At 38.9% G+C, this 15,502-nt stretch overlaps 1 protein-coding gene across 1 annotated transcript in view; it reads right to left on the bottom strand.

The window, feature by feature from the left end:
• POU2AF2 (POU class 2 homeobox associating factor 2) overlaps positions 1-15,502 on the bottom strand; it is a 52,029-nt gene that overhangs the window by 21,206 nt on the left and 15,321 nt on the right. The window contains exon 3 of the mRNA XM_067751696.1: positions 7,782-7,891. Coding sequence (XP_067607797.1) covers positions 7,782-7,891 — 110 coding nt within the window. The remainder of the gene's footprint in view (positions 1-7,781; positions 7,892-15,502) is intronic.

The raw sequence follows: 15,502 nt of genomic DNA, 5'->3' as shown, positions 1-15,502 counted from the left end.
GCTTTATAACAAAGTGAATCAGTTACACGTATACATATGTTCCCATATCTCTTCCCTCTTGCGTCTCCCTCCCTCCCACCCTCCCTATCCCACCCCTCTAGGTGGTCACAAATCACTGAGCTGATCTCCCTGTGCTATGCAGCTGCTTCCCACTAGCTATCTATTTTACATTTGGTAGTGTATATATGTCCATGCCACTCTCTCTCTTTGTCACAGCGTACCCTTCCCCCTCCCCATATCCTCAAGTCCATTCTCTAGTAGGTCTGTGTCTTTATTCCTGTCTTACCCCTAGGTTCTTCATGACATTTTTTTTTCTTAAATTCCATATGTATGTGCTAGCATACAGTATTTATCTTTCTCTTTCTGACTTACTTCACTCTGTATGACAGACTCTAGGTCTATCCACCTCACTACAAATAGCTCAGTTTCGTTTCTTTTTATGGCTGACTAATATTCCATTATATATATGTGCCACATCTTCTTTATCCATTCATCCAATGACGGACACTTAGGTTGTTTCCATCTCCGGGCTATTGGAAATAGAGCTGCAGTGAACATTTTGGTACATGACTATTTTTGAATTATGGTTTTCTCAGGGTATATGCCCAGTAGTGGGATTGCTGGGTCATATGGTAGTTCTATTTGTAGTTTTTTAAGGAACCTCCATACTGTGCTCCATAGTGGCTGTACCAATTCACATTCCCACCAGCAGTGCAAGAGTGTTCCCTTTTCTCCACATCCTCTCCAGCATTTATTGTTTCTAGATTTTTTGATGATGGCCATTCTGACTGGTGTGAGATGATATCTCATTGTAGTTTTGATTTGCCTTTCTCTAATGATTAATGATGTTGAGCATTCTTTCATGTATTTGTTGGCAGTCTGTATATCTTCTTTGGAGAAATGTCTATTTAGGTCTTCTGCCCATTTTTGGATTGGATTGTTTGTTTTTTTGTTATTGAGCTGCATGAGCTGCTTATAAATTTTGGAGATTAAGCTTTTGTCGGTTGCTTCATTTGCAAATATTTTCTCCCATTCTGAGGGTTGTCTTTTGGTCTTGTTTATGGTTTCCTCTGCTGTGCAAAATCTTTGAAGTTTCATTAGATCCCATTTGTTTATTTTTGTTTTTATTTCCATTTCTCTAGGAGGTGGGTCAAAAAAGATCTTGCTGTGATCTATGTCATAGAGTGCTCTGCCTATGTTTTCCTCTAAGAGTTTGATAGTGTCTGGCCTTACATTTAGGTCTTTAATCCTCATGTATAATTCTTTCTCCCACAGCTGGACTGTACATTTCTTCAGCTCAGTGAATTTCTTACATCACTTGAATTCTAATGTTCCTTCACTGCAGTATTTAATAGCACTAGTATTGATCGAACACATACCATGTGCAAAGCTCTTGACATATTAAACCTAACCTTGCAAGGCACGTATTATTATCTTCCTCTGACACCAAGATTAAAGTACCTTTACAGTTATCATACAGTTGACAAATGGCAGAGCTGGGTAGTACATTCAGGTCATCTTGATCCAGAGCCCATACTCTTCATCATGCTATGCTGCCTGTGCCTTAGATGAGAAAATTCTGTGAAACTAAGTGCTGAAGATTCCCAGATGACAGAGTGATCTGAAACTTCAGCTCAAGGATGCTGCAGCCTGAATATGAGCTAGTTCTCAGAGATTCAGATCTACTTCAAATCATAAGCAGTGAGATGTGAACATTTGAAATATGAATAATAAAGAAGATAAGGGGATGGGATAAACTTTTTAAAGTTTGAGTATTAAAATTGAATACTGAAATGAGAGGAATCAAACTCTACTTTTATTGACAAGGACACTGAGGCCCAGAGAGGAGAAAGGAATTGCCAGAGACCACTGACAACCAGAAGGAGGGGGTTCAAACAGACTGAGGAGGCAGCAATTTCCTTTGGTGCAGAAGAGGAGTCTCAGATGTGTTTTCCAAAGTTTCAGGGAAATCAAAGAAACTTTGAGATGCTGTAATATACAGTTTCCAATTGTCTACTTTCATTTTTTAATACTTCACGAGAACTCCAAATGCAAATCACAGATATGGACATCATGTTTACACTCGGTGATAACTGAAATGCACATGTCATTGGTGCCACAAAACAGCAGCTGGATATGGAACAAAACAAATCTCTAACTAGCAGTCCTGATGGAAAGACAGACAGTTGTTACAGATGGAGCTGGACAATGTGCATCTGTTCTACAGTTAGAGTTCACTGACCTCCCAAGGAAGATCAAACACTTTCATATAATTTATGCCATAAATGCACTATATGGCTTCCATTCACCTTCAGTTCTTCCAGTTTTTTTCTATCAGTATGTACTATTGTCACGCTTCTTTCTGTGCTTACAATGTTTTACTTCCAAAAATAATTAGGAAAGATTAACCAAGACACCTAGCTGACAGTATGGCTTTAAGGTTAGTATAAAAAGAATCATGCCAAGTGGAAATAGTTAGATTTTGGTCTGTGTATGTATATTATGTATAATTCAAGGTTGATATGATGCAAATATATTTCCCACTTGGGATATTGCTCCTCAACATTTCCCTCAGATCCCTCCCTCGGATCTTCTAAGAACAACCAGAAATCGTCACTTGTTTTTCCTCATATTTATGTAGGATATTAACTTAAAATCACTTTCATATCTATTTCCTTATTGTTCTTCACTCTAGCATTTTGATGAATGAGCAGAGCAGAATAGCTATGAGGGTGTCCATAAACCAGTAAAATGGATTAAATATCAGACCCTGATTGCTAAGCCTATTCTTAATTCCCCCTATATTGCACTGAACTCCCCCATTCCACTACTCAATTTTAACTCCAAATTTGGGTTACTGAGCTCCATTTCCTACTTAGAAAGTTTAGAATTTTTTCCCTCATGCAGCTGTTTTATAGTCAATGATTTTAAATGAATCTTTATGATACCTTGGGAAAAATTTGATTAGAAAGTTCAATAGCTTGCAAATTGTTCATTGAATTTCAAAACAAAATGAAAAATTGTGGCCATTAGGCTTACTGCCTCTTCTTCTTTTTAATTTTAGTATACATAACTGAGAGCTCACCGAATTTTGTGATATTATTTAAAATTTTCAATGATCGGTTTTTATGGAATGTCATAGAAATAGTGTAATTGAAAACAATGCAACATAAACTTACATCAAAAGTCTAAATACATATCTTTTGGTACCAGATGTTGGTGAGTGGCTCATATTTTTAATGATCTGGTCAATAGTATAGTAAAGAATAACCCAGAAAAATTTGAAAAAGAAAGAGGAAACGATTATTTAAAAAGATATCCATGATAATAGCTGTGGAACCACAGGATTATGGCTAAAATGCACACAGTGGTTTTAAGTCCAGTATTTGGTGAAAGTTTCTTTTTTTCTTTTTCTTTTTTTTTTTTGCGGTATGTGGGCCTCTCACTGTTGTGGCCTCTCCCGTTGCGGAGCACAGGCTCTGGACGCGCAGGCTCAACGGCCATGGCTCACGGGCCTAGCCGCTCTATGGCATGTGGGATCTTCCTGGACCGGGGTACGAACCCGTGTCCCCTACATCGGCAGGCGGACTCTCAACCACTGTGCCACCAGGGAAGCCCTGAAAGTTTCTTTTGATGCAAAGGATTTTTTTCCCCTTTGATTCCTACTGCAAAAATGTGAAAAACACTTCATGGTATAGAAAACAGATGTTCATGAGAGAAGTTGAGTCAACATAACCCATGTAAACTTATTCAAGTGCTGTCATAAAGAACAGAGCAGCAATTTGGGCATCAGATAGACACTTCCTAGAGAGTACTTATCTGGGGGATGTAGTTTTCATAATATCTGTGTACTAGTTTCTTAGGGCTGCTGGAAAAAACTACCACCACCTGGGTGGCTTAGAAAGACCAAAATTTATTCTTTCTCTCTCTAGGGACCTCGAGGGGAGAGTCCACTCTGCCTCTTCCAGCTTTGGTGGCTGCCTACCTGCCTGCCTTCCTTGATATGTGATATCTGCCTCCCTGGTCACATGACCTCTTCCTCTTTTGCGTGTCTCTCAAAACTCCCTCTTATAAATGTGGCACATATATACAATGGTATATTACTCAGCCATAAAAAAGAATTTAAATTGAGTTATTTGTAGTGAGGTGGATGGACCTAGAGTGTCATACAGAGTTAAGTGAGTCAGAAAGAGAAAAACAAATACTGTATGCTAACACATACATACACTACCAAATGTATAATAGATTGCTAGTGGGAAGCAGCTGATAGCACAGGGAGATCAGCTTGATGCTTTGTGTCCACCTAGAGGGGTGGGATAGGGAGGGTGGGAGGGAGATGCAAGAGGGAGGGGATATGGGGATATATGTATACATATAGCTGATTCACTTTGTTATAAAGCAGAAACTAACATAACATTGTAAAGCAATTATACTCCAATAAGGATGTTAAAAAAACCCCACAAAAACAAAAAAACCCCACAATTCTTCCACATTAAAAAAAACAAGAGTACATGGGATTGCATTTAGGGATCACCTCTTCCAGGGTAAGTGGAAGATCCACCCAAGATCCTTAACTTAATCACATATTTTGCCATTTAAGTCGACATTCACATGTTTCAGGTATTTGATGTAGGATCTTTGGGGGTCCAGTTTTTGGCTTAGGATAATATCTATGGTAAAACAGTGTGGTAGGGCCTCCAATCTCCTCAAGTTATCCTTTGACTGGTTATTACCCATGTTATCAGTAGCAAATTTTGAACACGTCTAAGGATGGCTTTCCTATCTAAACTTACCTAAGATATCAGACTCATTGTCACCTAGTGAACTGGTATGAAAAAGGGTAAGGAGTGTCAGTATTCCTCATGCCATTCGAGCCCTGTAAGTGCTGCCAGTAATGTGATTCTACATGACTCCTGCTCATTGAGTTGTGTTTGACACAGGGACAGAAAAAGTCCTTGAGAGTCAGTGATTAATTAATATGATGTCTTTCTTGGGATTTTCTAGAATAGTGGTTGAGATGAAAGAAATAGACAGTAAAATCAATTCATGGAGATACCTAAAGTCCAAATAGCCATGTAATGGGACTATATGCATTTAATTACCCAAATTTAAAAGGTCTTTGAAATGAGGACGAGAGTAAGATACCAGCAGTGAGACACTGAGTAATATGTGAGAACAGGAAGTTAGGGCTGAGTTCATACTGCCTGTGTACCTGATGCCTGAGAAGAACAACCATAGTTAGAGCTGGTTTGCACCTTTCCAGTCCTTTCTATATGATGATATTTTCTTATGCCTTCATTTCCTTTGTTTGCATGTGCTGTGGTCTGAATGTTTGTGTCCTTCCCAAATTGATGTTGAAATCCTAAGGCCCCATGTGATTGTATTAGGAGGTGGGGCCTTTGGGAGGCAACTGGGTCATGAGGATGGAACCCTCGTGAATGGGATTAGTGCCTTTATAAAAGGGCCCTAGAGAGCTCTCTATGCCCTCCCATCATGTGAGGATACAATGAGAATTCTGCAACCCAGAAAAGGGCCTTCACGAGAACCTTACCATGTTGGCAACCTGAACTTGGTCACCAAGCCTCCAGAACTGTGAGAAATAAATGTATGCTGTTTATAAACTCCGCTGTCTGTGGTATTTTGTGATGACAGCTCAAACAGATGAAGACAGCATGAATCAGAAATGATTCTACTCCAGTCCACATTGATCTTTCCCTTTAGAAGGCATATGGAATTGGCAGTCAGAAGACCTGCCACTTGCTAACTGCAACTTGCAAACAATCCCTTCCCTTCTTTTGTTCTCAACTTTTTCATCTGTAAGATGGAGAATGATGTCAACGTCAATCTCATAGGAGTAGTGTGTCTATTGAATGAGATAACACACAGGAAGTGCACTTTAAACTGTGCTTATGCAAATAGTATTCCAATCTTCATAACACGTGGCTATGCTGCCTGGTCCTTTGTCTTCAGCATTCAGTGTAGTGCTTGGTTATATGGTCTTTTATTTTTTAAATGTATAAGTGTTTTCCTTTCCGCCATTGTTGTTTAATGGCACAGACCATGTATCACATGTTTCCTGTACCCACTTTTGTATAACATTTGCAGTGTCACTGGGCCAGTAGCAATAGCTCAGCAACTTCTAATCTGGGTAGAGATAAGAACCTTGGTTATGTGTGGGGTTTTGACAGTTGCACTTTGCTGTGTGGTAAATTTCTTATATTATGATGTGCAAAGAAATCACCCAAGGAGCTTGTTAAGAATGACCATTCCCTGGCCCCAGACCAATAACTCTATGTTAATAGACATGGAACAGGGACCAGGAATTTGCATTTTAAAATTAAATCAAATAATATGACTTATTGTTAATTATGTTTATAGTGTTATATCTTTTAAAAAGTAAAAGCATCAAAAAATAGAGAAAACACACTCTTCGATAGTCGCAGAGCTTAAGTAAGAAATCATGTTAGGTAATTTTTTAATAAAAAATATATTTCCATCCACCATTTGGATAGGTGCCTCTTTGTCTTGTTATGCAATTCCATCTGGCACAGTGCCCTATTACTGTATGTGTGTATGGATGACGCTGCCGAGGAGGGAATTATAGCCTCACATGGGGCAGATAGACTATCTGTTCCTTGACTATGAAGTTATCTTCATTGCGCCTCTTATCTTCCCAACTGACAGTATGCCTGGAACTTTTGCAAGTTTCACAATTCTAGCCATAATAGTGGCCAAGCAATCCACGTTACATCCATGCCGCTATGGTTCACTTAGAGTAGACTGAATTCTCTGTCTCTTTCTTTTTTCCTCTCTTTCTTTCAAGAGACTAGATTTGTATGGATGTTTTTAACTCACATTCCAGATGATTCTGAAGAAGCATGAGGAGAAACATGGCACTAGGAACAGACAAGGAGCCAATTATTCAGATTTCTCTTTATCAACTAAGCTCCATTTGAACTAGAAGAGAGGAGGTGGTTTAAAAGAAAGGAAAGCCAAAAAATGTGCAAATAAAGGATGTTCTTAGATGGGAGGAAATTGAATCTGGAGTTGGTTCATTTGAAACAAGTCCCAGAAGTTTGACTTTGGAGCAGTGTTGAATATGGTGCTGACGTTCTGGGCAGAACACACTGGAAGAAGCAGTTCCCACTGTGTACCAGCCCCTGTGCTCAGTGCTGTATGTGGTTGCCTCCTTTATTCCTGGTCATCTGCTCTCCCCCAGCAATGCAGGTGAGTAATTATATACACAACTCGATAACCAACTGCTATTTCCATTCAAGAATCATTATTGGAGATTTGGGTGTAACTACTTAAACATTTTAGGTATAGAGCAGAGCTATTTATAAAGACAAGGATGTCAGATAGAGATTTTAGACTTAAGACAACTCCTACTAAGATGTTTAAATCTGATTTTGCACGTTATATAGAAGACGTTTAGAAGTTGTCTCTATCAGATTTAGAATAACATGTATATGAAGGTCAGCATTATTCCCACCAACTGAGCCTTTGGTAGTTCATGACTGGCAGAAATGAAAAAGTCAGGACTCATGATCATTTCATATCCACTAGCTGAAGTAGCCAGCAAATAAGTTCACAGAGCTCTTGGAATCCTTGCTTATAGATTAATTATATAGTGTGTGCCAGTTAAAGGGGGGCTTTGCTGTGGAGAATATCAGACTCAAGAGGTGAGAGATTGGTGAGAAGATAAAGGGAGAGGGGAGATAATTAACCTTAATAGGACTTAAATACCCAAAGACTTCAGAATGGATTCAACTGAGACTTACATTAAATCTTGAGTTACTTGTATGCTTGGATCGTTTTTCTGCCAGTAGATCTTTGACTGTGTGCTTCACTCTCACGCCTTGATACACTCGTTTGCTGTAGTCTCCTGGGACTTAGGCAAATGGAATAGTAACAATCAAATGTGGATACTATAAGTAGGTTAACCTGTCCAGGGTTAATACTGTGATGCTATTTTCTCATTAGAATGATAGACTTGAATTTGAAGTGGCTTCAACACAGGTCATTTAGTCCTATCTCCTGATCCTTGACAGAAACTGATCCAAGCTAAGTGAAAGAAACACTATTCCATCTTTTACGTATTAGCCACTGACTTGGGAAAATCACAATTTCTCAGCCCTGTTTCCTTCATCTGTAAAATGGGTTTAATAATCTCTCTGAAACTGACTGCAGAGTTACATAAGATATGCATATGAAAATGTTGTGAAAAGTACCAAGTTAAATACAAAATTCCTGTACAAAATGAAGGAGAGAAAAAAACTAGGTTCCAAGACAATATATTATTCAATTCAAATAAAGCCACATGCAAACTGATTTCAGCAAAACAAAGTTATTTGACTGATCCTTTGGGTCTTATTTTGACAGGATTTGGCCTATATATCTTTTAATTAAAGAGGCTTAAGTATCTCTTTCAAATCAGCCTCAAATTTAAAGCTAAATGATCTTAATGTTTGTTCCAAAGGAATCTAAGTGCTGCTCTTAGAATTGTGTGTGATGCCTTATTTTTTGGGAAAAGCCTGAGGCTACATTTATTCATCGATAATTTATTGAGTATTCTTTATGTGTCAGGCATTGTGTCAGAGCTGGTAATACAAAAGAACATGCCATCTAGTGGGAGGAGAGAAATACTTAAAAATAATTATAATGCAAATGTGCAAAGTACAACAAAAAGTATGCCTGAATAGAATACTCAGAAAAACACAGAACGTGTCAATTTCTCTTGAGGGTGGGGAAGGAGTTAGGGAAGGCAATGTGATAGCGGAGGTAAGCAGTGTGTATGATGGTAAATGAGTAAGAACATTCCAGGTATAGAGGGCAGCATGGGCAAAGTCCTGGAGGTAAGAACAGAAGGAGGGAGAAACTGAGCCTGGGGAAGGGAAATGATCAGGGCGCAGTCATGAAGTTTCTTGTAGGCGAAGGAGTTTGGATTTCATCCTGTGTGCAGTGAGCCATTGGAGGCTTCCAAGCATGGTAGTAGTGTGGTTAGATTTGCATTTTAGACAGACATTTCTAGCAGCTGTATGAAGGTGGATTTAGATTTAAGAATCACAAAGCCACAGGGAGAACAGTCAGGAAGATTCTAGGATAATTCAGGCAAGAGATAGTGGGGTCTGAGTTGTGGTTGATAGGAGGGCAAGGAGAGGACAGATCTGGAAATTATTTAGACGTAGGAGGGAAAGGAGCAGGAAGATTCAAGGCTGATTCTCAAGCTTCCACCATGGGATTGGTCTGGGTATATAAGTTTCAGAGACATCATAATGTTGATAGTAAGGAAACCAGGAACGAGAATGAACTCTCTTGGAATGTTTGAAAGGTAGAGTCATAACAATGGCATTGAGGGAAAACTTATGCATCTGGCATATTAGGATAAATAGACCAGGCTACTCTCAACGGCTGAGATCAATATCCTGGGAACTCCTACAATACTGATTCCTGACACACTGGTTGGGAAGCTCTGGACTAGATGGTTAAAGATGGAAGCCTGGGGAACATCCACATTTGAAGGCTTGTCTGAGGAGAAGGAGAGAACCCTAATGAAGAAGAAGTGGTTGGAGAAGAACCAGAATAAAACAGGAGAATGAGGTAGAATTCAAGGGAAGGGATTTCAAGAAAGAAGGAAAAAGAGTGAGATACCACAGAATTGTTCAGGAAGATAAGGACAGCAAAACATCCATTGCTTTCAATTCAGTGGTTGGTGTTGTCTTAGCAAGAGTAATTTTGGAAGCATTACCTAGAAGCCAGGTGATAACGTCAAGGGCAGAGGTGGAGAAAGGGAGGGAGACTATTTCTTCTTGAAGTTTGAATGAGGAAGGGAAGCAAGAGATTGAATGATCATTGGAGACAATTACAGGGACAAGGAGAGGTTTGCTTATGTTTTTACATCTATTTAATGAATTCGTGGATAGGAGATATTTGAGGATATTTGAACAGGAAGAGGGAGGGACTGAAGATTTAGGGAAGAGGGAGAAAATGATGAAAGGAGATCTTGAAGAGCTAGAGAGAAATTGGGGTCAAGGACACAAGTTGGCTCTCAAACTTTTGAGCCCAGAAAAAAGAAGGGCAGGGGAGGGGTGGTGGCCCAGTCGTATGGTCAGTGACTAAGACATCTCTAGTGCTCGTTCCAGCAGCCTGGAGTAGGAGAGTGACACAGGCACTAAATGTCAGAACAAGGCAGGAGTCAAGGCCAGACAGAAAAGTCCAAGTAAGAATACACACCAGTGATCCTCAGAGTGTGAATCTTGGGCCAGGAACAATAGCATCGGCTAGGAATGTGTTAAAAATGCAGATTTTCAGGTGCTGCTCCAGATGTACTGAATCAGAAACTTTAGGGGTGGGCCCAGCAATTGTGTTTTAACAAACCCTTTAGGTGATTCTGATGTTCTCTGTAGTTTGAGAACCAAAGATATGCATAAGAGTAGGGACTTTATAAGGCTCCTGTGGAAGAGGGGGACAACTCTAACCTAGGCATTCCTAGCTGGCTGATTGATGGTGGATGTGGACTTAGGTCTGAGAGGAGATTGGAGTGGACGTTGAAGAGGTCCAGTTGCCCAGTCCCAAAGGTTGATCCTTTGTGTGTTTGCAGACAGTCTTGGTTTCACTTTTCCGAAGGGCTTTTTAGTTGGTGGTTTCAATCTGAATTATCCATTTATGCTTTATATGTATGCCAAAAAGCCTAGAGGAAATATACCTATTCTAAATAAGTTTAACAAATAAACACATGGTGACTAATGGATAAAGTTCATGAGATGGCAAATAAGCAGATCAAAACTTCTGAAGTTTTGCCATAAAACAATCAGTCTTATGTACCAGTTGGCACCGACTCTAGTGCAAAATGTGGGGCTATATGCCACAGTGGATGCAAAATAAGTTTAGAACATATAACAGATGTCCTTAAAGACATCTCTTCTTTTAGTGAGAGAAATAAGACATGCACATGTGAGGGATTAAGGGAGGGGGAAGAGTATACTTTATTGATGAAAATTTTGTGGGAAGGGATGGGATTTAGTCTGGATTCAGATAGATGTGGATAGGTTAGGAGGAGGGAGAAAGGCCTTGTAGACATTAGGCATGGCATGAGCAAAAGCAGAGGTCGGAAAGAGCAAGGCATGTGTAGGAAGGGAAAGGAATGAGGGTAACTGGAGTTAATGGATTTAAATGCCATCAATATATAGATGAAGTTCAGATGGATATCCCTAGACCAGACCTGTCCTGGACTTTAGATGTGGATGTCCATCTTCACTTTGATGTCTAGTAGACATTTCAAACTCCACATGTCCAAATCTGAACTCTGTCCTTCCCTTTATATTTGCTTTTCTGAAACCTTCCTATTAGTTGTTGGCAACTCCATCCTTCTGTTTGCCCAGTCCCAAAGCTATAAAGTCATTCTTAGTTCCTCTCTTTTCTCTCATACTTCACAACCCATCCTTTAGGAGTTCCTGATGGTGCCACCCATAAAATAGAGCCAGAATCTGCTGACTTTTCTCCACCTCCACTGCTGATACCCAGGTAAAATCAACTGTCATCTCTCATGTAGATACTGCAGTAGCCTTCCAACTGATCTCTTTGCTTCCACTCTTCCCCCATCCCCAGTGTATCTCAACACAGTAGCCAAAGTGATTCTTTCAAAAAGAAAGTCCAATTGCCTCACTCCTCTTCTCAAAACCATACAGTGGCTCCCCATTTAACTCAGGGTAAAAGCCAAGGTCCTTACAATGGTCCTACATAACCTTGTTCCATGACACCTCTGATCTCATCTCATAACACTCTATTGTACTCCAGCCAGTTTCTGAAATGCATCAACCACACCACTTCTACCTTAGGACTTTGCATTGGCTGTCCACTCTATCTGGAATATTCTTCCTCCAGTTATCCACATGACTAAATGCCCTTGTCTCCTTCAAAATTTGGCTCAAAAGTCATTTTCTCAATGAGAACATATTTAAAGTTACACCTTCCCATAAAACATCTCTATTCCCCTTTATCCTATTTTACTTTTTATTTCTACGTAGTACTTGTCTGTTATAATGTCCTATATAATTTCCTTATTTATTAAGTTTATTGTTTATTGTCTGTTTCTTCCTTGCTAGAATGTAAGTTCCATGAGGGTAGGAATCTTTGCTTGTTTTTACTCACTGAAACATCTTAAGTGCCAATGCCTATAACAGTGTCTGGCACTTAGTAGGCCTTCAGTAAATATTTGCTGAAAGTATCCTTTTTTTTTTTTAGTTGAGAATAATGGAAATGTTGAAGGTGTTGAAAACCAGGTGGTAAAAATTTATACTTTATGTTGTAGGTGATGGAAACCACTAATCTTTTTGACCAGGGCTATATTATGACTTTATCGTATTTAGGAAGATTTGGAATTTTTTTTGGAAGATTAATCTGAGTGCCCATCTTAGGATGGGTTGAGGATGAGGAAGAAGAGAGGATGGAAAATGATAAAACAGTGAGAAGCTAACCAGAAACATTGGAAATGACAAGGGAAGGGCAGATTTAAGGAATCTTAAAGGTCTCTTTCAAAAGAACACAAACACACACACATGCACACACACAATAAAAAAGACTACCATGATTAAAAAGAGAAATCAAGGAGGCAGGGAAGAGGGTTGGTTTTGATGTGGAAAGAAGAGTTCAGTTTTGAATATGCTGACTTTGAGGTTGTGGTGGCTTAATCAAGTGAAATCATCCTATAGATAGACGACAACTTTGACCAGCATTAGAACTGTACATCTAAGAAACATCTATAAAACTATGATAACTAGAGCTATGGAAATAAAGTTCTCCAAGGAAGACTTTGTAGCAGAAAGGAGTAGAAGCCCTGGGAAAAGGCTATAGTTCTGATGCCCAGGGAAAGTAAGGGGACAGGGAAGGTCAGGGCAGAAGTGGAGAGGAAGGGGCAGAGATGTAGGTATGTGACACAGCAGAGTGGTAGCAACAGGGAAATGAAGGAAAGACAGAGTGTAGAGAAAGAGGAATCATGATGGAGGGGGAAAGGCCTTGTAGACATTAGGCATGGAGAAAGAGGTGATGTCAAGTATCTGGCACCTAGTAGGTGCTCAGTAAATACTTGTGGGGTAAAGAAAGTGCCTTAGAGAATTTGAGGAAAATGAAGACATAGAAATATCATAGGGTTTGGAAAACTGGAGATCTTTAGAATGTGGGAGAGAGCAGTTTCATAAGAGGTGGGGAAGAAACCCTTTCTCTGGGGCTTCAGCATGGGTGGTAAGAAAACAGGGACAATGGAGATAAACCAGGCTCTGGAGTAGATACAAAACAGCAAATGCATTTTACACAGCATATAAGGTGGATAAAAATACATTTTAACTAAGAGATGGAACCTAGTAAAAACTCTTTAAACTATTACCTGGATTATTCTTCCTATTTTTGGGAATTCTGAAAGTTCCTTAACCTACCCTATCCTCCTTTTTTAAAGAGGAGTGATATTTAGAGTTTAAAAATGTTGCTAGTATTCCTACTTCCAAATGTATTTCCCCTTGTGCACTGTGTCTATTTAAAGAGTCCACACCTGCATAAGTGAGGAGATGCTTAAGAGGTTTTATTCAAATACCCTAGATACAAACTTGCATTCAGATCAGTTGTTGAGAAAACAAAGACGTGTGTTTCTGGAGAGAAAGCACAAGCAAATTTATTAATAAGAATCATTTATCCTTTCGAATTTGGGAAAAAAATTCATGCTGTTGTATCGTGACTGTGTACACGCAGCAAACTGTCCCAGTCATGCCCTTTCCACATTCCTGTTCACTTTGAAGAAGGATTTGGCCCACAGTAGATTTAATGATGCTGTTGCTTTAATGTTGTTTCTGAAAATTACATCTTTTCTCCATCAAATCAAACTCATACATTCTGAAATTGGCTATTTAAAATGTAGGCGATTCCTCAACTGTTTTTAGTTATGAAATATCAAATATATTTATGACATTTGAAGCACCTTATTTTACTACTTTTGATGACAGTTTCTGTAATACATTTTCTTGCTTTTAAATTCTTTAGAGTGTTTGAGCAGGTGCTTGTTACATAAGGTAAGGGAATAAAGAGACAGTTCGAAACAAACAAACAAAAAAAGAGTAAAACAAAAACAATCCCATAACTTTAGAAAACAATTCATATTTTGAGTTACATCATTAGACAATGGTAAAATTAAGATAATAGATGATGTCTCTCTGAATTGTGGTCCCTCATGGTATGAAATACAGGCACACTCTCACTTAAGAAAGAGCAGAATAAACATCCTGGATTATTGGTGAACAGCATCTACGTTTGTTCCATTTCTCTGCTGGTCAGGGAAGTGCCAAGAATGAGGTCCTGGACAGGCCAGTGGCAATACAGTGCTTTGGCCCACCGTCTGGCTCAGGTGACAGCCTTGAGACTGTAGGTACCCCTCTCCTTACCCCACCAACCCAGCTCAGCCTGTCTTGCTGAGGCTGAGAACCCTCTCCCCAAGAGGAGGCAGATCCCTATGTAGGAATATAGTGCTTGATCTATACCCACTAGATGCTCAGCATTTGTGGTTCCACTTTTGATCTGGGAAGATGATATTACTAGTTTTATTATGCAAAGCCTCTGGAAGAATACAAGGAAAGACAAGGAAATACAAGGAAAGTTCAGAAATTAATCTTGAAATGTTCAATATATTAATTAATATATACTACTTAGGAAATTTCACACTGGAAATAAAGACTGAAACTTTTAAAGAAGTGGGGCTAAATTAGTTAACATGTGAGGATTTTCTAGCAGTTTAGTTTGCCCATACCATAGGCATCCACAAGTCACTCCCAATAGCCACTCCCCTCTTCCACTTTTTAAGCCTCAGAGCTGGATCCAAACACTTAGCACTTCTGTCATAACCAGTTCCATACTGCAGAAGATAGATGCGCTTATGGCTCTTTTTATCTTTGAGGAGCTGTGGTGTTTTAAAAAATATTAATTTTTCTTTCAAGCTACTTTACAAAGTGTTTAAAGAATATTTCTTCTATCATCACTTATTACCATTTAAATGCAAACTTTTTAATCTAAAATTTGTTCCTGAAAGGGGTTTACTCTATGTTGACACTAACATTTGTATCCTCAGAGTGAACACACTGAGAAAGATCTATATATAGTTTGAATTCATGAAATAACAGCCCTTCCTTACCATGTGTATGTGGAAAGCCCTTCATCCTTAATCTTAAAAGCAAGATGCATGAATAAAAGATATTTCAAGTTCTATATAAATGTGGATTCTTCTCCTGCACTTTCTTTATAATTGAGGGCTTACTGGAAGTTGTTACTTTTAACATAAAATTTGGCTACACTGGAAAAGAATGCTTTAATATCCAAGTTCTCATTTTATAAAAATAATGTTCAATAGAATTGATCTTTCAGAAACCATACCTCCATGAACTTGAAACAGCAAAATAAACCCAACAATTAATAATTAAATGCAACAGAATTATGAAAATGTTACCAAGAGTTCAAAGTTGTTGGT

Source organism: Pseudorca crassidens, chromosome 9 (genome assembly GCF_039906515.1).
Source record: "Pseudorca crassidens isolate mPseCra1 chromosome 9, mPseCra1.hap1, whole genome shotgun sequence".
Classification (NCBI taxonomy): Eukaryota; Metazoa; Chordata; class Mammalia; order Artiodactyla; family Delphinidae; genus Pseudorca; species Pseudorca crassidens.
This window is presented reverse-complemented; position numbering and strand designations above follow the sequence as displayed.